Source organism: Parasteatoda tepidariorum, chromosome 5 (assembly GCF_982258835.1).
Source record: "Parasteatoda tepidariorum strain Cologne lab strain chromosome 5, Ptep-v5.0, whole genome shotgun sequence".
Taxonomy (NCBI): domain Eukaryota; kingdom Metazoa; phylum Arthropoda; class Arachnida; order Araneae; family Theridiidae; genus Parasteatoda; species Parasteatoda tepidariorum.
This window is the reverse complement of record NC_141759.1, coordinates 34658660-34683379: the sequence shown is the minus strand read 5'-3', so window position 1 is coordinate 34683379 and position 24720 is coordinate 34658660. Positions and strand designations below refer to the sequence as shown.

Sequence of the window (24720 nt, the reverse complement as noted above, 5' to 3'; positions counted from 1 at the left end):
TTTACTATATTATTTATTAAATGGCTCTTTCGTTATCTAGTTTGCCTTCATAGTGGTCTGGTCAGACTACCTATAAGAAACCGCGTGGAGGCTTTCAATTGTAGTTGGCGTTGGTTTAACCAAAAATCTGCACATTTTGGTTAAACCAACCAGTAGTTCTCTACCAGTAGTTCTCTACCGCTTTTTGTAATGTTTAATCGAATCTGGAGCAGTTAGCATCTCTGTATATCTTACTTTACTTACTTTATTTACAAAAATTGGGCACCTGGGCCACTTAGCGGCCCCTATCCCATACATCTAGAAATTTTCAGAAAATTTATAGTAATAACATTTTGAATGCAGCATTCGATGTGGTAGCTAGTAGAAAAACAAGCACTTTGCTTGAGTAAATATAACGTTTGAATATCTGATTCATCCAATCTAAGTTGACATATATAAATATAAACATAATTTGACATATATATACATAAGTTGACATAAATAAATATTAACATAAATTGATACATATTTCATCTGTATATCGTGAAAACTAAATCTCTAAATTATTCAATAAGATTAAATTTTAGAATTTTATCACTTTTTTCGTAAGACACTTTTTACAAAAATACTGAAAGATGGCAGGGAACGGCATAGTGTCAACCAAACGCGAGAATTTTCATGACTTTCATACCAAATTCGACGATTTTCGCGGACTTTTTTCCGGAATGATTTTTAAAATACTATATATCAAACGAATTCAAAATTGAAGAATAGGAATTAGTTTTAAAAAAGAAGGGTAATTGAAAGAACCACATAAATTTTTTTTTTGGTTGATATTCTCGCCAAAGGGTAAACAAACTGGCTTAGACTATCCGCATCAACAAACCTTTAAAGAAGGAATAAAGTAAAAACAAAAAAAAGTGAAGTTTTAGAAAATATATATGTTAAAATATTTTTTTTTCCGAGAAAAAATATTTTTTTCTCATTTTCTTGTTAACCAAATCAAATTAATAACAAAGTTATCATTTCAAATCAATAATTCAATTGATTAAATAAGGAAACAAGACAAGCTTCTGTCGCGATTTTAATAATGGAGTTTGATCAACACGTTGAGCGCCGCGTCAGCCATCGGTGGCTGACACTCAAATTACATTTAGGCTGCGTCAGCCTCCGGAGGCTGACACTGAAATTACATTTAGGCTGCGTCTGCCGCCGCTTACTGACACTGACCTTTAATATAGGCCGCGAAAAACAGCTGGCTGACAGCGTATAACATGATATAGAACTATAAAATTTGCACTCTTTTATGAAATTGCACAAAAATTTATTCAAAATTTACTTAAGTATTGTGATTCTTGGTTTAATAAATTCAATTTAGTAGATTTTTATCCACCACTATTTCTACATAATTCGTAGGCTTATATAATTCACCACTTTTATCAGATATGTCATGATAAACCTTCTAAAGAAATAGCAAAATCTGTATAATATTTGCAAATTTAGTTTGTAGTTATTTACCGTGGCCAGATGGGCAAGACATGTAAAATTAACGTGGCGTTCAAAAAGTACGTACATCCCGAAGGGGGGGGGATTTGCTATTTTGTACGGTTTTGTATGATGGGGAGGGGGGGAGGTATTAATTCAAAGTACCTACATAAAGTTGGGTGTTATTGTTTAAATAATTTAAATTAATAAATTATATTAAATAAATATTTAATTTTATTTAAAACATAATTATATAAATTTTTATGAAAAAGGAGGGATAGACTAATAAAATGTACGTACTCTAAGGGGGGCGAGTAAGACCTTGTGTACGGTTATGTACGAAGGGGGGGAGGGGGTTAAAATTTTTCCATTTTTGTGTACATACTTTTTGAACGGCCCTATACTTATATTGGTAAATTTTTCAAGTAGTCTGAGCAGGGTGATGATCTTACCAACAAAATGAAAGAATCAGAAATTTTTTCCGCAGATTTGGATATCGTAATAAATCGAAGGCTGTATTGCTGGCGGAATCCAATTTCTCTTTCTTTATTCTTTCTCCTAGTTTCTGAAATGAGAAAAATCTTTGATATAGCTTAATACATATGAGGAATGAAATGAGTGACTTAATTAACATAAATCATATTTTGTACATTCAATCCTTTACAGTCGTATTTTATTGATACTATTATTACATTTATTAATTCGTGACTGAGAGATGCAATACGACCGCGAAGTGGTAACAATTTTGCATATTTTATATTGGATATATTAACTGAGTATTTAGAATTTACAGAATTATTTTTATAATCTGGGTCTTTCAACGTGTGGTACCGGTACCACAGTGGTACATAAAGTAGTCTTAGCGTCGTTAACGGTAGTTTTATAAGTATAGACTGAAAAAAACCCCTCATATTTGAACTATTGCACGGATTTTCGTTCTGTGAATTCTACTATTCTCGTATTTTGTTCTTTGGGTCGGAGAATTTAAATTTTCCGTAAAAGAATTATTCAAAAGATGGGAACGGAGCTTTCAAAAGATAAGAATAGAAATTCTGAGCCATTTGAAAGAAATTATACGAACAAAACTTTGACCCGTTATAGCAGATTAAATTAAATTAAAAAAAAAAAAAAAAAACAGAAAAAAACCTAGCATTTCAAAACTTAGTTTGCTAACTATTTTCAAAACTAATTTAGGGTACTGAATCCAAATTTGTTGAAAAGAGATGATTTTCTTCAGAAAAAGATCGTTATTTTGCATCAAAATACGCTTATTTTACTACGTTTACGTCCCGCAGTAAACTGATTGTTAAGACACGGTTCCCAGCAGATCACGGATGTCAAATCTCACTGGCTTCGGTCAGTGTGCAGGTGGGTGACCACTTGCATCAGACTGCATAGGGACCGAGTGTGCGGTATTAGTCCTCGTTAACTGTTCTACCGTAAAGTTCTCGACTTCGCGTGCAGGTCGTCGGACTACCGAAGCTGGGGTGCCATCCCCTCTGCAGAGGATCAAAATTGTGATGGCATGTCTTCGGATCATTCTCAGGGATGCTTCCCAGACCGCCGCCAATAGTCCATTGTACAGCTCTAGGGCGACGTAAATGAACAACAACAACAACATCTACCACGTTTACTGTAAATTGTAATGCATATTTTAAGACATTCTTTTGTGATGATGCCAAAGCACTTTACAAAATGACAATTTGGCTAAAGTTATAAGGATAATCCTTTTTTTTACCGACAGTACATTGTATATTTGGTATATTTTATCCTCATTGGTATATTTTACAATGCACGTAGTCAGCAGGTACATACCTGAAGTTTCATTCGCAAGTCCACAGGATCCATGTTTGTGCGGTTTGTATCGGATATTCTTTGCATTTCTCTCACAGCTTCTTTGTATTTTCCTCGGGATATCAGCCATCTTGGTGATTCTGGCATGTATCTATAAGCAGATAAAAAAAACTTTCAAGGATTTGCAAGTGTTTCTGGAAAGTGATGTACTCGACCGAAAGTTCTTACCTCCAGTATAGGAACATCAGTGCTGAAACCGAAGAAGTTATCAATCCGAAAGGAACCCAGTGTTTCGTAAAGTAGGCTATTAGTGGTAAAAAGCAGAGTCCAACAGTCCATGATCCACTAGCTGTTCCGTTCATCAGAGTTCGTTTTGAGAGTCCAACAACTTCCAGCACTGAAGATAACAAATTATCAATAGTTACGTTTATGAACACAGCTGCCAACTAATACGGTTGTTGAAGATTATTTTTCTTAGTAGAAGAAACATTTGTGTTTTAATATATAAATCTTGATTATTAAAGTTTTTCCCACAATGGCCGATGAAAATCTCCCATATCTGTATATAATATGTATCAAGCAGTTACGCTTTTAAGGGCTAGTTAAGTGGCTCTATTTTTAGAATTATTTTCATATTTCAACATTTATTTTACTACATTATTTGTAAAATCTTCCCCAAAGACTGTACAATCTGGCATTAATGCATGAAGATCATGTTTGAATAGTAAGTTAACGCCGTTTTTTTTAAACAAACAGTTACCTTCACTTTCATGTTCGTACAAGTTTTTTCTACAAGTTTATTCAGTTTATTTTTGTTGCCAAACAGATCACATTAAAAACCAGACAAATTAATACACTCATTAAACTTCTGAGGCTCTATATCTCAAACAAAGTGGAGTTGTTTCACTATTGAATAAAGCTTTCATATGAAAATTTTATTTGAATAGTGGGCCAGTTCCACTAGTTAAAGAAATGAAGTTAGCTACACTTTCATATCCATACAAATGATTTTTTATTATATTTCAAATATAGTACATCTTCAACTTATTTATATTACCTTCAGAGGGCATCACAAGAGCAACAGACTTTTCAGTATTTATTAGTTTTCAAGGCTTAGTATTTCATAATCAATTAAAATGGAATTTGTTCATTATTTAAATAAAGCTTTAATTTAGAACTTGTTTAAATAAGATTTTTTCAATTACTGCGCTTCTCACAGGAAACTTACCTTTTTCAAGTAAACACGTTTTCCCCGGCCCCAATGATACTTCTTTGTTTTCTTTTTATTGCATCAAACTTAGTTCTTAGCATTGTGTGATTAGTCTATCAAGAATATATAATATTTCTTATATATTTTGTGCAATATAACCAATTCTATCAGTTGTGCACGAAGTTCTTCTATTACAACTTTTTTTGGTGTGAATGAGATGGCCGTGAACTTAACACTAGGTTTAAGGGACGCGTCATTTTGACGCATTTCGAATTATATACGGAAAATTACAAAACCCATTTGCATTTTTATTTTATCTCTTGTAATGACTTTTATCCATTGATCGAGGTAAATGTATATTGAAGTCTATTTTCTTCAAAAGCGTTGAAATTGTCTTTGTGGTATACCTATCTCTACGGATATGCGTCAATTTGACGCGATCATAATTTAGACAAATTACGATCGCATGTTTAGACAAATTAAGTGTGTCGTGTGTAAACATGCAAACATCCCATCAATAATAATTCGGAATGTACCGACGATACTTCGATCCGTTATCCGATATCGTTATCTCAAATGAAGCAAGCGATAAACAACTGTTGCCGATAAGAAATAATAGAAAGAACAAAAGCAGAATGTCAATTGATGTCAGATTTTGAAGGTTTCAGTTGCTTAGTTCTAGTATTGAAAAATAAAATACTAGATTATTTCATAAATATATATGTCATATTTTTTCTTATAGTATATAATAACATTGCTTTTCAAGTGCAGAAATGCCAACTGCTCCGGACACGCCAAAAAAAAATTAAAAAAACGATAAATAACTGCGAAATAAATTTTCCAAACATACAGTGGTGAATCATAAAAGCCTACGAATTATTTAGAAATAGTGGTGGATAAAAATCTATTAAATTGAATTTATTAAACCAAGAATCACAATTGATAAATTACTACTTTAAAATATATATTTGTTGTCCGGAGCAAGTTGGCATCTCTAAAAGTGCAGTTATATGTACTCGTTCATGCGTCAAACTGACGCGTGTTCGTAGAGATAGGTATATAAGAAACGTCAGTAAATCTAGAGTTAATAAAATGTCTACTCATTTCAAAGTAAGGAAAGTTGATCCAACATACTCTTTATACCTCAGACCCTTGAATAATACTCATTTTGTCTTTTATATTTATTAGCTGTTGTTGTTGGATATTTTTTTCTCCAATGCCAGCCTGGGGAATGACCTACGTCATACAGGCATCTGAAGGGCAGATTTGTTGACCACTCTTTCAGGGGCACCATATTAGGAAGGCCAACGTTGCTCCTACAGTAATGGCAGATAGTACAGAGAAAGAAAAAAAATACATGCCTTCCCGGGTTCGAATCCAGAACCTTTCTGATGCAAGGGAAGTTCCCTAACCCCTACACAGACCGGTCGGCTTGTTGGATATTCAAGCAATTGAAACTCCTTTTAAATGAAGTTTTTAAGTAACCTACATTAGCTAAATTAAATTAAATATATCAAGCGAGAATCTTCGGAAGATACTACTTTTATAAAAAAAAAGTAGTACTAATGCAACAAATCTCCCATGAATATCAAAACTATGAATATCTTAAAGCATACTTTGGTGATAAAGCAATTAACATTAACCTTTTGCACTCCGAGTATTTTAATATGCTGTTTGAACTAATGCAAACACTAATTCATTTAAACTACGTAGTATATTATTTCATTATTAGGTCTATTGGAATGTTCTGCTTTCAGAGTTGTATAGGTAGAACTTTTTCAGAAAAACTAGACAGAGAACCTTCAATACAATGTGTTATATTTTTCAAATTCTGATTGGAAGACGGCCTTGTATTTTAGATTCTTTGAATGACACATCCGATTTGATTACATACTCAAAATCAGTTTTCTTTTTTCTCTTTTATTTGAGAAAATTAAATAAGGACAACAAAAGGCATATTTAGAATTTTCTCCTTCCGTTTTCATGTCTTTGAAAGTTTGGTTCAGACGGATGGAAAGAGGCCTCGTAATATAGTATTGCGTAAATAATGCAGATATTTTCGTGTCACTGATTTTAAATCTGCAGTCAATTTCTCTCTACAAGCTACAGTTTTGCTTCCAATTTAAAAATATAGTCGAATCCAGGATATTTTGAAATTCCCTCAAGAGAATGCAAAGTGTCCCTACTTTTCTGCTACGCAAGGAGTGGTAGAAAAAAGGTGAAAATACATTTCAGTTTATGACGCGATACATTAATGTTATCTCAAGTGTTATTTTCAAAGGAGCTGACAAGTGTATATGCATGTATTTAAACCTATACGTTTTTTAATAAGCTTGAACCTTTAGATAAATGATAAACTAAGTTAAAAATATCATATTGTATACAAATCTGTATCTTTCGGAACAAAACTAATTTAAATTTTAAAATCCCCTCAACTGAATTAGGTAAGATCAAGATCTTGTGTAAATGGAACAAAAAAATTTGTTCCTAAGTGTAATTCTTAAATATTAGATTAATATATTTTCCGTAATTAAAATTGAATTCCACCTTTGTTTCTATGACGTTACATTAACACTAGATTTACGGACGTTTCTTATATACCAATCACTACGAACACGCGTCAATTTGACGCATGAACGAATACATATAACAGCATTTACAGAGATGCCAACTTGCTCCGGACAGCAAATATATATTTTAAAGTGTTAGTTTATCAATTGTGATTCTTAGTTTAATAAATTAAATTTAAAACTTTTTAATCCACCACTATTTCTAAATAATTCATAGGCTTATATAATTCATCACTATTTAATTGCAAAATTTATTTAGTAGCTCTTTACCGTATTTTTTAATTATTTTGGCGTCTCCGGAGTGCGAATTGCCAAAACATACCGTAGATTACAAAGGGTTGGCGAAAATTCCTATTGGCGATAAAGGAGCGTTCTCGCAAATCGCCAAACAGCTGTGTGCGCATGTTTTGTTTTGTTTTCGGTATCGCATAACATTCAACAAGTTAAATATGGGTGCGACATTTCAATTTAGCGGATCTTCATTTGATTCTTCTGCATCAAATAAAATATAAAGCGTATTTTTTTGTTATAGCGCCGACATAGTCGTTTGTATCTAACGATTGTTTGTTGTCGTTGACTAAATTGTGTTTATTAGCGTTTTTTAAAAGGTCGTAATAGAACTAAGATAGAAAAATTACACATTATTACATATTCTATAATTTCATAACTTTCATTAAATGTATTTCGAGTAGTGAAATTCTTTTCCTAGTTATCCACTAATTAGAATTAATAATTTCACAATAACCTTTAATCCTTAATAATGAAGTGATTATTATAATAAAGTTTGTTTACTTAAAATATAAAAATTTTTTTTTTTAATTGTTTATCAGAGACTTAGTTTCCAATTCTATATTCATTAGTTAAACATAATGGTTCTGCTCGATAACCATTTACAATTTTTTTAACATTTTATTTAATTTTCTGTTATTATGAAATTCTTTAAATATTTTTCGACGTAGAGATTATTTAGCAATAATGAGAAAAGCTGAAATTTATAAATGTATAATATTTATAAATGTTTAAGAGAATTTTTAGCAGCTATTTTGTACTAATTATTTTAATTGAAATGTTCATTATACGCAGTTTTATAATAATAATCGTAAAATTCATTGAACAATTGAGTATTACATTTTAAAATACAAGTATAATTTAATAATTATTTCATTTCATAACTGCAAAACGGTAGATAAGTAACTTCGTTATAAAGTTTTACATGATACGAGAATATTATACGATTGCTTTATAATGAAAGAACAACAATTTAAGTTTTAAATTTTTTGTGGAAAAGAAAAAATTGAAAATTTCTCCTGTCATCGGTGTTAGCGATTAGAGAGTCTTTTATCGTATAAATATTAAGTCAGTATTGTTCCCTTTTAAATAAAAATGCATTTTGCTCCGGAAAAAAAAATTGATTGAATTTTGTCGATAGAAATTCCCTAATTATAGCAACAAAAAGTTTTAAATTTCTAATCAAACTTTCCCTCATTATAATTTTGTGTAAATAATAATTATTAATTATATAAATGACTATTGAAAGGAATTAATTGAGAATGTCCAATTTTAATGAATTAACTGTTTACGCAATCAGATTAATAATTTGTTTCATAATTTACAAATGGAGAAAAAGTCTTTATAGTTTAAAAGTGAAGAGAAAAATATAGTTGAGATTAAATTTATAAAGTAAGCACAACCCGAAGGAGATCGAAGTAATGGCATTAAAATCGAAATTTCAAAAGAAAAAAAATCACGTTTTAGTGTACAGTGAGCAGTAAACAAAAATCTAAAACTAACTTTTGATCTAATGATCAGATGTTTACGTTCTAGGACTCAATCTTAATGGATCGAGAGGGTGAATTCAAATATGCCGCTTAGTTATAGCAGACAATATATTTTAAGTTCGGAAGTCAGACACTAAAACGAGCCTACTTTGAAAATATCAATTTGGAAATATTATCCCAATAGTTTGGCCAGGAAAGCAATGCAATGTTAGGACCCCTTAGTGTTAACTTTACTTTTTGCGCATTTCACCATATCTTGGGAACTTTCCAGTGAACTTTTAAGTGAATTGAAAATATTTTGCACTGAATGTTTTAATGTTCATTTAATTTAGAATTTCCATAATTCCTTACCACTATTGTAAGATATTTACTTTTCACCTAACTTGTAAAATTAAAAAGTTTAGAATTCTTTACAAAATCACTCAGGCGAAGTGATTGCGTTTTATTTAATTCTTATTTAGAAGGTATTTTTCTAAAAGTATTTCATTTAAAGTTTTTATCTAATTTTTGTTTCTTATTTATCGATAGTTATTGAAAGTTAAGTTGATATATTTTAAGTTGAAATGAATGTCCTAAATGTGAGTTCTATAATATATAATTTATTTAAACTCAGTATATACATCTGACCTCTGTTGTTGCCAATGGCTCAATTTTAAAATATAGTTTTTCTTTTACAAATTTTCGGATATTTTCATATGAAGGATAGTATTAAGTTTGAGAATTAAAAACTTTTGTTTAAAAAAGTTGTTAAAAATTATAATTATTATTAATACTTGACAACAGGAAGTTTTTAATAAAGGTTAAAATTTTTTTAAATTATGTTATTTTTTAATTCTGTTATTTTTTTAATTATGTTTTTAATTACCTAATTCATATAACAGTATTTAGGAATCTATAAATTTATGCTACGTATGATCGTTGCAGAATAACCTGTACAGAATATATGTAAATAAAATATATTTTTAAAATTGTGCATTTTCTATTAATTGCATTCATTATTCTTATACTGAAAGAGTATCTAAGTATCTATGACCTCCATAATAAATGAAGTATTTATGGACTTTTATATATATTAAGGAATTGAATCAATTTTTCACGAAGCTTAAGATCTCATCCCATTGAAAAAAAAAGTTTTTTAATAAATATTTTTTTTATAATAAATGCTTCTAGTAATAAAACAAACGCGATATAGGTCATTGAAGAAAAATCCCTTCATTTGTACATTTTTCCCTTCTTGAAATTATTTCACATATTTTTTTTTTCAGTAGCGAATTTCCGATTACTTTAAATTTTTAAAAATATCGATTTTTTAATTTGCAGGAAATTTTTACTTTAAAGCGTGATAACATTTTTGAATACTCCAATTTTTTTTTCTAATAAATAATATATCTTTGTTAATTTCTAAAAAAAATGTTCATAAAAAAGTTTACATTATTCTTTTATCAAGATTGATTTAACAGAGAAAATCACTAAATTAAAACAAGTTATGTTTTCTTACAATAAAAGTTAAATAGAATTAATTCTTCAAAATAGCGTTCCAATAAAACATGGTATTAAAATGTTACGTTATTTTTTGTGATTGGTTCATTAAAAAAATTATTTTTATTTCTTCACAAACACAATTCTTGTAAAAAAAATTAAAAAATTAAATCTGTTGTATCAAAAAACTAGATCGTTTTATAAAATATAAATTATTGCGCTTAATAAAATATAAATACAGTTTATTTGTAACGTGATCCTAAGAATAAAAAGGTTATTTTCTTTTTTAATTCTCTACTAAAATGAATTAATGAGTTATTTTTATTCATCATGGCTAGTCGAGGAGGAGAAAAAAAATATCGAATTTCACTGTTTAGGTTAATGTAATTCCGTTCTCCTACCACATTTACGCGTAATCCATCGCAAATTCCACGTGCAATCGCCTAGTTTATAATCTACGGTATGTTTTGGAAATTCGCCTCCGGAGCAATGTAATTATATACTATAAGAAAAAAATGAAAATATGAGGTATATATTTATGAAATATTCTAGTATTTTATTTTTCAATACTCGAACTAAGCAACTGAAACCTTCAAAATCTGACATCAATTGACATTCTGCGTTTGTCCTTTCCATTATTGCTTCTTTCCATTATTGGTATACCACAAAGAGAATTTTAGTATTTCAACGCTTTTGAAGAAAATAGACTCAATATATATTTACCTCGATCAATGGATAAAAGTCATTACAAGAGATAAAATAAAAATGCAAGCGGGTTTTGAAATTTTCCTTATAAAATTCGAAATGCGTCAAAATGACGTTTTACCAAAAACCTAACACTGTTAAATAAGAAATGAAATCAATTGAGCTTTATAGGTGAAAAATATTTATTCGAAGTTTTAATAATTTATAAAGTTACGCCCATCGTTTAAATTTAAATCACGTTTCTTAAAACGAACAACTTCGAATGGAGTTTTTTTTACAGACTTTTATTGAAAACCAGTTGAAAGGAGGTCACGGATGTTTGTTTATTTGCTTATAGACAAGTAATAATTGAAGTGACTACTTAGGGTTACAGTTGGTAATCAATATGGAAGTGAATATCTGTCGAGTTGTAAAAAATATCATGAATTTTGCATGAACTTCAGCATTCGTAATGCTGCCAACTTTAAGGAATTTTTCCGAAAAATCTCATAGTTCTTGAATCTATAAATTTAATTCAGTAGTTTCAATGATTATTTCGAGAGCTCATGAGTTCATTTGAATTTAAATAAATTATTAATATTTCTAATTTCTTTAATCATTTTTATAACTAATTATCGTATTAATTATCCTTCTTATTATCCCGAGAAAACAGGAGTGTAGCAGTGATTTGTTTGATTTCGTTACTACACGAAATAGGAGAATATTCCATTCTAATTGGCATTTTGCAAAATTTTGTTTCAAAACCTTCCCTATAAAGAAATTAAAAATTCGACTTAACTTTTCGTGTTTCGGGAAAGTTTAAGATTTTTTGTCATATTTTTCAGATTGCAGATTTTTTCAGATATTACCTGAGACTGTATACGATATATATAGAAGATAAAAAAAAATATACTTCAGTCCAATGTTGCTTACAGAATAGTAGTTTCTTACAAAGGATTAAATGTTTAGGATAAATGTTGGGAGTAAGTTGTAAGTTTCTTGTAGTTAGTAATTTTTTGTTTGTTTTGAAATGCGGATAAACGACATGTAGTATAAAGGATTAACCTACATGTAATTAAATCAGTTCCTTAACCTCTTCAGACCCAAAGTATCCAAAACGTGGGAAAAATTAAAGAGTGGTGACGAACTTTTCTCAAGACTGCTGAAAGTTTCATTAACTTAACTTCCAATTGATTTTATGAGATCAGTTTTGAATTTTAAACTCACAGTGAACAAAATGAAATTATTTTTTAGTACATATGAATACTTTAAAGTATGTATATTTTTCAAAATGAAGTTACCACTTTTACAAAATGATAATATCAGGTCAGAAGAGGTTATATTTACCTAATAACTGAATAAATAAGTTTTTTCTTGTGGTCTGAAGTAGTTCGTAAGCGACGCCGTTAAAAAGATTGATAACTTTCTAAAAGCGTCAAGCATGATATTTCGAATTGTACCAACAGTTTTGCCATGTAAAATGTTCCAAACACATTTGCTTCGAAAAGAAAGACTGTTCACATAGAGTTAGAAGTGTTACCATAATTTTGACTATAAATATCTATGTCTAGTACAATTAAGTGATAAACGAGACATTCATATTTGTTTAAAATATTTTCATTTTGTTTATCATGGTGGGAAAACTGATTTTATGAAAATAATTCGAAGTTAACTTTCGGAAATTTTAAGCGGTCATGGGAAAATTCCATCACCACTCTTTTTTTTTCTTGCCAGATTGTGGGTACCTAGTACCCAGTATTTGGTGAGGTATCTTAATGGGTTTGGAGAGACTATTATAATTTTTATAGCTTTACTTTTGCATCTTTGTTAGAAAATTTAAAACTTTTTTAAGTCTATTGATAGATAGAATTCTTTATATCTCCCGAAAACCCATAAGGAATGGCATTCCATCTAGTACTTTCAAGTCCAATAATTAGAAAATAAGTTATTCAACCTTTCATTTCCACAATCAGCTCTGAAGTAACGCCATTGAATAGTGCACTCCACCATGAATTGAGCACATTGTATGCGAAGATTTCTTGTTATATTTTACTTTTGTAGCTAGAAAATACTTCATTGTTAAATGTAACAAACAGCTAATGGTTTCTGCCTTACAAAATGTTTTATTCTTGAATGTAACAAAAAGCTAACGGTTTCTGGTTTACAAAATGTATTAAGCGGAATCAAAATATATTTTTAGTGGCAAATATATATTCAAGTGATCATAATCAAAATATATATTCAATTGAGGTAAATTGAATATTAATTGATGAATATAAATGGAATATTAACCAGTGAAATGGCAGTTCGAAGCATATTAGGGTGGTTAAAAAAGTGTATCAACACTGACACCGACTAATTACGGCTCTAGCACACACATAGTAACATCACGTTGATGTAGGCTAGATACGGCGTTCGTAACGAAGATATGAAAATATTATTTCGTGAGTACACTTTATCTGATAATATTTGCTTTTAATTGATTTATAAAGAAATATTGTTTGTAAAGAGGTATCTTTTAATGTTTGTTTCTTACCTTCAAAAAAAAAAATTGAGAGGGATTTTTTGCTGATTATTGATGATAATGAAAATGATATTGTCAAAGTTTGAAATGAGAATAAATTAATCCTCTACTCACAAATGATGTAAGGCAGTTGAAAAACTGATGGCATAAGGCTACCATTGACTGTTCTGAGTATGAGAAAGGCCGTGAAATCGGTCATTAGAATAGAAGTAATGGACGTGATAGCCGTGACTAGAATGACGATGAACCATACGGGCTTCCGACCTATTCTGAAAAAATAAAGAAGAAAAATCGTTTATAAGAAATCCTAAATGAAATAACAAGAAATCTTTTTAGAGATTTAGATAAAATGACTCAAATTTAATTTAATATAAAGAGAAATCTTAAAAAATAAGCAACGTGAAAAAATACCACATAATCAAACATCATATACTTTTGAAAGAAAAAAGTTCATCAGTCATCAGCGTCTGACATTAAGGAAAATTCTTCACTGGAAAACCGAATCTATTGAGTGTCTGTTTAAGTGGTTTTTTTATCTGAACTTTTTAACGTTATTTAGTTTTATTTAATTTTTTTAAAAATCTTTTCGTTACGAGCACCATATTCAGCAAACATTCATGCGATGCCCCGTGTGTACGAGTGCCGTATTTAGGCAACATCCACGCGATGCCCTATGTGTTCGAGTACCGTGTTTAGCCAACATACAAGTGTCCTGTGTGTAAAAGCGCCGTATTTAGCTAACAATCCAACATCCACGCGATGCCCTGTGTGTACGAGTGCCGTATTTAGCCAGCATACACGCGATGCCCTATGTGTAGGAACTTCATATTTAGCCAACATACACGCGATGCCCTGTGTGTAAAAGCACCGTATTTGGGCGGCATCAGCGTGATACCGTTTGATAACCTAGCAAATCTGTTGCAAACTGCCGCTGGCTAATATTCCATTGAACTATATTGAATTTATACTACTAAAAGTACATTTTGAATGCGCTAAACGTGTTTTGTATGATAGGAAAGCATTTTCCTTCAGTTTATAAATAGATAGAAAAAAAAAAAAAAAACGAAATAGAAAGGGCAACGTTTGCAGTGCGAACAACAAAAGATGAAAATTTAAGTATAGGTGTAAAAACTGTCATGTGGTTTTGTATGCCCACCATTGTTTTAAAATTTATTATACTGAATTTAGTTATTAAGATTTTTTTTAAAGTATATTAAATTGGATTTCTATGATATTTATAAAATCTCCAAATAAATTGTTATGTAACACATAAATAAGAAAGTCCGATAAGCAGACTACCGACATGCGATGTGAATAATTTGTTGCTCCGTTCAGTACAGGGCTTAAAGCCTATGTATACCGAGACGGAAAAGTGTAAAAACTGGCACGAAAGGCATTTCATTCTAACTTTTTTTTCTAGCATTAAATTTCTGTAACAATCGATATTTTTTTTCAATTATATCATATATAAAAAAAGTGTTTCTTCTCTGAGTGAAGGTATTGTTATATAGTTTAAAAAAAGAATATATTTATTCCTCCCGAAAACAGGTTAAAACTGAAATGGTTTTTCAACCAGCTTTTCCGCCTCACTTTCACCCGTGGTTCATTAGCGTTACTTGAGAGGAGTAGCCTGCTGTAACGAAAAAGTTAATATTAATTAATGTTTCTTCTCTTTAATCTCTTTCTTTTTTTTTAAAAAAAAAATACGAAAATCGTCACAAAGGTACTTTGTTGAAAGCTTTTATTTTTGAAATAACTATGTAAAATGAATAAACAACTTCATTTCTTAATAATTCATTTAAAATTATTCTTCATTGATTTTTCTCTATTATTTTAAAGCGTTTTTGTTTTTTATTTATGAAAAATCTTATCATTACTTCATGTAAGACAAGATACATTCAAAATCTAATTGGCCTAATAATTATTTTGCATCAGTGCCCAAAATTTCTCGACCTTGAGTGCATGTAGATAAGAAATATACTTCATTCATAAAAATCAAATAGAAGGAAATATCTGAAAGTAAGAGGAAAAAAATAATAATAATAAAATGAAACACTTTCACATCAGTTTTCTCCCATTGAGGAGGTTTCTCCTATTTCGACGGTATGATTAAAGGAGACAACTGACCTTTAACTAAGACTGATAAATTAATATCCGTACTCATTTTTTTAAAAAAAATATAACAAAAAGCCTTGGATAGCAATACGTAACCGCCATAGTAGATATGGGAAATGACCTCATCAATGAGTAGATAGATTTCATGATTAGAATCTATAATTAATTTATAAAAAGTAAAAACAAATTTAAAAACAACTTGTAAAGCCTCTTATTATTGACCACTAATTTCATATCCTTCAATATTTGAGGTTTTTACGAATTATTTTTTTCCAGTGGCATTCGATTAAAGTATACATTTTAAAAACAATTATCGTTTTTATAAACCTTGATTATTGAGGTGGGCGTGAGTTTATTTATTGTAAAATATACATATGTAAGGTTTATTAGACCATGTCAGTTTGAAGAATAGATAGCACAAGTTAGAGAAATTCATCACAAAGATACATCCATGGTTATAGTGGTATTCGAACCCGCTATTTTTTCGATATAGAGCGTTTGGTTGGTGATAATGTTTGGTCTAGGAGGTCACATATAGCTTACCGTTTTGTTTATATTATTTTAGAAGAAATACACTGAGAAATTAAGTAAACTTGTATTAGTTAAAGCACTTTATATATAAATTTAAGTATTTATCTCAATTTAAAATTCTACAGTTCTTTTTAAAACATTTTTCATGGGTAAGGTTTTCATAAAAATATCTGGTAATTAAAATGGATTTTACTATTTAATATAGTTTTTTAAAATTCTGTTTAAAATGGCATCGTTTCTGGAGTTGTGAGAGTAACACACAGACAGACAGAAAAACTCATAATTTTCTTATTAAAGAAGATGCAGGGCAGCTTTTACGCAATACGCCTTTTACTACGCTTTTTGCAATACATTTTATAGAGCTGTAGACATTTAAAAGCCAAAGCTTTCAGAATTTTCGAAAATTTTGCCAACATTTTAAAATCCTTCGAAGGAGCTGGATTTGTTTATTGGATTTACATACATTTGCAGGCCAATAAACCTTTGTCAAACAGAAGGACAACACAAAGATACATCTAGGGTAACAGCAGAATTCGAACCTGCTACCTCCATGCTTTGCGCAGCTTTTGGTGGGCGATACCACTCGGTCAGGGAGGCCCCAAGAAGCTAAATTAAAATGGCTTTGCATAGCAATTTTTAAATCGTTTATCTGTAGTGGTTTGGAGAATAAGGTTAAATTAATAAAAAATAATGCATTAAAACAGAAAAAACAGATACTACTTAGCTAGCACTAGTATAAATTTTTGCAAAAAGCCAAGGAAGTTGACGCCCCTTGAAGATGAGACTTTTATTAGTTTTAAAAGTTTCAAACCAATTCACTACATTGGAAAGAAAATTGCCAAATACTTCGTGGGTTCGATCCCCTCCGGCCGAAGACTATGTAGTAAATGGTGACTGATTCACGTTAAATCTGTCGAGAGAGTCGCAAAGTCCTCCATGTTTCCATAACAAATCAATACCTCTGGGGTTACTGATCCTGGAGTTTCCTTGTCTTCTGAATTGGTTCAAAATTAAAAGGCTACGGAGTTAAACCAACGCCTCCACACGGTTTTTTATAGGTAGTCCGATCAAAGCACAGTGAAGGATATCCACTTTCCGAACGAGTCATTTAATACAAAATTTAGTTGAAATAAGAAAGTGGTAGCAAATATATGACTAAAAATTTGTTTTATTTATGAATATTATTGGTTTGCCTTATTCACTTGACAACCACTACAGATTCAATTCTCAAATATATATGATGAATTTCTCTTAATTACTTTTCTAAAAGGTTTTGGGTTCATGCGCACAACTGGTTCACTTTTTAAGCAGTCTGCGCGGACTACTTATAAAAGACCGTGAGGAGGCTTTTTGATGTAGGATGTGATGGTTAAACATTAGTTGATGTTAATCCAAAATTGGGTTAGCTGTTCATCGACGGATGTATATAAATATTGATGAATAAGGATATCCTTGAAACAATTGTCCTTCACTACAGCCGAAGCAGAAAATACATTGTATCGATCTAATTTATTATTATCTTTTATTCTCTTTTTAAAGAAGTGGTATGAGAATAATAAATACATACCTATCAGAGAGTGTACCATAGATTGGAGTTCCAATAATGCTTCCAACATTTGTTAAAGTCATCACCAAGCTAGCATAATGACTATTTCCACAGACCATGTTCCACTATAAGACGAAAAAAAAAACAAAGGATTAATTGACGTTAACTCCATTTTTTACGTAATTTATTGTGTGGAGGATATTACCGACTGATAAGAGTTTTAGGAAATATTTTTGGCGTCAAGAGCTCTCATCAACTTCGATTTTTTTTCTTATACAAACTTTTGATGTCAGACAGCAGCACAATGCCTTTAAAAAGGGGAGAGAGAAAGACTTCCTTTGTCATAATGGGATAATGAGATATAATCCAGCCTGCCAAATACTACACTTTTTACATAATATTTTATAGAGTGCTAGACATTCAAAAACCAAAGCTCTTTCCGTGGAAGTATTTCCAAGCGATAGTGAAAGGCAAATTGAAATGCAGGCGTGCCAACTACTACGCTTTTTGTAAAGTGGTAGACTCTTAAAAACAAAAGCTTTCAGAATTTTAGGTAATTTTGCCAACATTTTAAAAGCTCCGCTCGAAAGAGCTGGCGTTGCATATGAACTTTTGAATTATTTATGTGAATTGGTGTGGAAAATAAATTTAAATGAATAAACATTAATATATCAAAACACAAACATAGCTACCCCTAAAACAATTTTTTACCAAAAGCGTTGCAAGTTGGTAGCCCTGAAGAGGGTGGACAATGATTCGGTGCGTGGCCCCTTTACGTTTTGAGAGCAAAGCTTGAAAACTTAGAACTTCCATTTGAACTTTGAAGAATTTCTCTCAAAACTTAAGCTTTATAAAGTTATATAGTTGGTGATTTTGAACACATAATTTAAAAAAAAACTATTTCCGTGCATTCTGTATAGCTTTTAAAATGACAGTAATTTTTCGAATTAACTCAGGCTGTCCTGGCAAATGGCGAAAGCACAACAATTTGTTCGTTAAGAATGAGCACATTTATAATCCCTTCCTGAAACTTCCTCTCGTCAAAACGACGAGAGGAAGTTTCACCCTCTATTTCTCGTCCCCGTGATATTTCTGGGGCTGAAATGTTCGAAAGTAAAGTGACACTAAGATTAAATCAATCAATTTCTTATTCCCGAAATGTCCCGAATCTTCAATTTTTACCCAAGATGGTAGCACTAGACTATTAGTAATGTGTTTAGAGATAATTTGTTTATTTTAAACTAGATGTCAGAACTCATTAAACATGTAAGCTAAAAATTAAACAAAAAATTAAAAATTATTGCACATATTCTATGAACACTTAACTTTGCACATATTCTATGAACACTTAACTTTATACAATATTCATGAATAAACTTCACTTTTCTTCTTCACGTCTTCCTTTCTTTAATTTTCATGACCATTTTCTTCAAAATTATCCGACCATTATAGGGTTAAAATTATTATAATTAACGAATAAAAGATTTTTTTTCAATATTAAACTGTCATCTTTATGCAAATATAATTTATTTACTTTAATATGGTAATTTGAAAATTTAATACTAAAAAAACATGTTATAAATAACAACTGAATTCGTTAAATTAAAAATATTTTACTTTAAACATTTTCAAGCTGCAAATTTAAAACTCCTGGACAAACAATGGTTATTATTATATTATTATTATCATGAGATTTCCCCCATCATTTACTATTAAGCTTCAATAACAACACGTAATCATAAACTCGGTGATGACGAAGGTAAACTGGGCAAACAATGGTTATTATTACTATCATGAGATTTCCCCCATCATTTACTATTAAGCTTCAATAACAACACGTAATCATAAACTCGGTGATGACGAAGGTAAACTGGGCAAACAATGGTTATTATTATAGTATCTATTATTATCATGAGATTTCCCCCATCATTTGCTATTAAGCTTCAATAACAACACGTAATCATAAACTCGGTGATGACGAAGGTAAACTGGGCAAACAATGGTTATTATTACTATCATGAGATTTCCCCCATCATTTACTATTAAGCTTCAATAACAACACGTAATCATAAACTCGGTGATGACGAAGGTAAACTGGGCAAACAATGGTTATTATTACTATCATGAGATTTCCCCCATCATTTACTATTAAGCTTCAATAACAACACGTAATCATAAACTCGGTGATGACGAAGGTAAACTGGGCAAACAATGGTTATTATTACTATCATGAGATTTCCCCCATCATTTACTATTAAGCTTCAATAACAACACGTAATCATAAACTCGGTGATGACGAAGGTAAACTGGGCAAACAATGGTTATTATTACTATCATGAGATTTCCCCCATCATTTACTATTAAGCTTCAATAACAACACTTAATCATAAACTCGGTGATGACGAAGGTAAACTGGGCAAACAATGGTTATTATTATAGTATCTATTATTATCATGAGATTTCCCCCATCATTTGCTATTAAGCTTCAATAACAACACTTAATCATAAACTGGGGGATAACGAAGGTAAAAAGTAGTTTCACAATTAAACAGCAACCCCTGGACTAATTGGCTACAGATGTTGCTCGCTTGAGAGGCAATTATGGTATTGTCAAAATCCAACGCCTGAAAAGGAAATAGACTTTTCACTCTCAATATCTGAAAAGGCGACAATTTTCCAGCACCATCACAAACACAAGCGCCTTAAAAGGTATTAAATCCAGAGATGCCAACTTGTTCCAGACTGCAAATATATAGTTTAGAGTGGTAGTTTATCAATTGTGATTCTTGGTTTAATAAATTCAATTTAGTAGATTTTTATCCACCACTATTTCAAAATAATTCGTAGGCTTATATAATTCAACACTTTGTAGAGTTAAGCTCATGCTATACCCTTCAATAAGCAAGCAAAATTACTCAAATATTTGCAAAATTTACTTGGTAGTTACTTACCGTTTTTTTAAAAAATTATTTTGGCGTGTCCGGAGCAGCTGGCATCTCTGTAAATCATGCTTAACTAAAAGAAAGTGGTGAGTTATATAAGCCTGAATTATTTAGAAACAGCGGAGGATAAAAATCTACTAAATTGAATTTATTGGACCAAGAATCACAAGTGGTAAACTACCACTTTAAAATATTTATTTGCTGTCCGGAGCAAGTTGGCATCTCTGACATTGGTCTAATATCATTTATGAGTTATTGATTTAGTATTATTTCAGTTATTTAGTTATAAATTTGTTTATGAGCAGTAAAACAATATATTATTTACAATTGCGATATCGAAAATAAATATTAAGCTTAACCTTTTGCACCCGAATGATATCACCTATAAATAATTTGCCACCCTAAATATTGAAATTTTTACGTCCTAATGTTTAGTGACCAATTTTTTTAGTTGTCTACAGGTATTATATTATTTCATTATCGGCGTTGAAGGCTATCAATGTTGAATTACGTAGTTTTGAACCTAACCTAGAAGACAAGAAAACTCCAAGATCTAGCATTGGGATAAACTAGCTTATAGGAGAACTTTTAGAGGAAACTGACCAGCATTTGTGTTACATGGAAGGGAAAGAGAGGAAGAGCACCGACAATTAGTCCGACACCCTAGGGATTTTAACCCATGATCCGTATACCACTGATGATATTTGTATGTCAGTATTGTAGTCGGGGCGAACCCGGAGCAGAATTCGTCAACGAACCACAGCTGGGTTTCGAACATGGGTCAACAAAGTGGGAGGCGATGCTTTATTTTCTTAGCCACCATGGCTCTTCTACGGCTATTATATAGTAAGTGTGTAAACAGTGAGTTTTGTCTTGAAAACCTTTAGTGAAAGAGTTTGTATTTTAACCGTTAAAAGAACCTCGGGAGCAAAGGGTTAAATCCAATAAAAGTTTTTGTGTTACCCAATTAACTGTTTAAACGTCAATATTCACACATGCGTATTAAGACATGCGCTTATACCCATTAATATATTTCATTTATACTAGGTTAACCAATATTATCTAATCTTTTTTTTTTTATAGTAAACTTGTACAAAATGTAACTTTATGAAAAAAAAACGAGGTATGATGCATGCGTTAAGACTGTGTGAATATTTTCTATTATTACTACCATTTTATTTCATTTAATTCTTTTACCAGTTCTAGTAAAGGATATCGCTGGTCGCTAACTCGTTAATATATTCTGAAATCATATCACGATTATTTTACTTTCCTAGAGAAATGATGATTTTGAAAGAATAGTCCTACCACAATAAATTTTTTTGAAAAAAGTATCTGTCCTCTAAATATGACGCTAGCCAGTTAATAGATTCCGAAATCTCATCACTTCTATTATCATCGAATCTCCCGATTTTCTCGAGAGCTTTTCTTTTCATAATTAAAGTAATAAAATGCTACGCATTTCATATCTACCAGCTTGTGTTTTTTTCCTGAATGATTTTCACAAGTGGTAGTGAACTGGAAGTTGAAAGATCTATTGAAAGACAAAAATATTTTTTATAACTTGCCAGTGCTTATAAATTTGTTCAATGGGGGATTACATACTTTTGCAATATAAAACAAAAGTTTAAATTAAATGTAATTTTTTTCTCACCTTACTTGCTGCAGTTTCATCAAAATATGTTGTGTCATATTGCCAACTGTTACAGGGTATCACTGGAGTGTTATTTTTAATATTCAAATCACCAGAGAGTAAGAGCTCTGTATAGTTTATGTCATACCTGAAGCAAGAAGAGTTACCGGGAGGAGCGATGAGGCTTCTTTGCGATTCCACACTTAAATTGCTCATTGCCAGTTCCGGTACGTGGCACCAATGATCAGGAATGTAAACCAAGTACAGAATGTTCATGGTAAACCAAGGAAGAACTATCGCTGATGGAATCAAGAATAGAATTATCAACCTACTCTGATACTTTCCGAAATCGCCAACTTCTTCAAGCAAATCCTCAAACTCCATCTGTGATTTTGATTCAGGCATTGTCAAACGTGTTTTGCTATTTTCTGGAAATATCGATGCAGCACAATTCAAAACAGCTTCACGATTTATAATTTACTTTTTGCGTATATGGTTTTTAAATCGAAAACACTTCTAGCAAAGACGCACTTTTTTATGGTTGTTGCATAGCCCTAAAACTGCTTCATCATTTATAATTTACTTCTTGTTAGCATACTTGTAAACCAAAAGCACTACTGACAACAACTTACTTTTTTTACAGATGCAGCACAACTTTAAACAGCTTTCCCATTTATAATTTACATTTGGAGCAAATGTTTTTAAATCAAAAGCACTATTGGTAAAGACTCACTTCTTTACAGTAGCAGAACGACTTAAAGGTGCTCCACCATTTATAATTTACTTCCTGTAAGTATACTTGTAAACCAAAAGCAGTACTAGTAAAGACTCGCTTTTTTTACAGATTTAGCACGACTTCAAACAGCTTCACCATTTATAATTTACTGCTTCAATATACATAGTTATATTTATATATAAATCAAAAATACCACTGGCTATGACTCACTTTTTGTCACAATCCTACAATTACCACTTCTGAAATCACGATGGTTAATTCTTTTCTCTTACAAAATAAATAGCGATTTTAAATCTACTCCATTTCGTATTTACGACTTAATGTCAGAAATTAAACTGCAGGACAATTCACCAATCATTCTGAAATAATAGTTTTTTTTTGTCTTTGCTTTGCTAAGGAAGTAAATGATACTGCAAGTGACTCTAAGCTGGACTAAGAAATTAATGACATGAAGATAAAAGTATTTTCTTTCACAAATGAAAAATGTGCTTTAGTGTTTTGAAATTAGTTGTATAGTTGTTTCTTCCTGCACGAAAACCAGTATGTTTTTTTCTGATTGAAAAAAAAATTCTTGTAATTCTTTTTTTTATCTACAGATGTAAGAAAACCAAGCTCCGATAGGAGAGAAAATATTTAGAACGACTTGTTAGGATACTAGTTTACCTTGAGTTATGAATTTTGAGTTTATGCCCTCCGAATATTATATAATATTAATAACTGAATTCATCTGGTATGAAATTCCTCGGTGTTTATTTAGATTCAATTCATTACGTAAGAACTTGAATAAATTAAATTTTTTTTTAACTCATGAACATGTTCGTTTCCTTTAAGGTCAAAGAGTGGGATTGGTTGAAACCACTCCATTGTTAAAGTTAAATAGATCTTTAATGAATTGAGTTGAATGTTCAATCGATAAAAGTGTTTTTAAATAAACTTATTAACCTTTACAGGTTAACTTCCCCCATAAAGTGTTATCAAGAAGATAATGACTATTATCTCAATTCTTGAAATTTATCTTTTGTTTTTCTTCGGAAAAATTCATCTCCCTAGTTTTTTTCCTATAGGAAATCTTGTTATATCATTATAAATAATATCTCTTCTGTTTACTTCTACTTCTTATGAGTGTTTTGAGGGCAAGAATTAAATTAATTCTAAACATGCAAGTGAGGCATTGTTTCGGATGTATTTTTTTAGGCTGAATTACATGAGATCAATTTTAAGGCAGTCAGATTAATAGTTTTGAAGGTACAAAGGTCTTATGCATAAAAGAATTTTTTTTATTTGTGCTTGTTCATGCATCTGACATTTCTATTTTAACACATAGCTGACCGGCAACTTTTCTGCCACTTTTTTCCATGCGCGCCCGGCTGTTGTTTTTGAAAGCGGATATGGAAGTAAAACAATATAATTAAACTTTAAAATTTTTTATTTGTTATTCAATTCTTAATATTTCCTTTTCGTATGATAAAAAGTATAACAATCACCTACGCGTAATGGTACACCTCAAGTTTTGCAAATACATCTTATTTCGTAAACTTATAATAAATTGGTGGAGAATTAAATAGTAAAACTTGAAAAGTAAGGAATATTACGCCCACTTTTTAAATTAGTCACCACGAAAACGCGAAATAAAATATATGCTTTCTATTTATTTCCTGCCTTTATAAACTTAATTTATAATTTTTTTAATCTTAAAAATTTAAGCATATATATA

At 30.7% G+C, this 24720-nt stretch overlaps 1 protein-coding gene across 1 annotated transcript in view; it reads right to left on the bottom strand.

The window, feature by feature from the left end:
- The window catches only part of LOC107445036 (organic cation transporter 1), a 35054-nt gene extending 11269 nt beyond the window's left edge, over positions 1–23785 (bottom strand). The window contains exons 1-6 of the mRNA XM_087163649.1: positions 22292–23785; positions 17717–17820; positions 13618–13772; positions 3487–3655; positions 3280–3409; positions 1917–2029 (exon numbers count right to left, since the gene is read on the bottom strand). Coding sequence (XP_087019775.1) covers positions 1917–2029; positions 3280–3409; positions 3487–3655; positions 13618–13772; positions 17717–17820; positions 22292–22675 — 1055 coding nt within the window. The 5' untranslated portion in view covers positions 22676–23785. The remainder of the gene's footprint in view (positions 1–1916; positions 2030–3279; positions 3410–3486; positions 3656–13617; positions 13773–17716; positions 17821–22291) is intronic.
- Between the last annotated feature and the right edge of the window lie 935 nt (positions 23786–24720).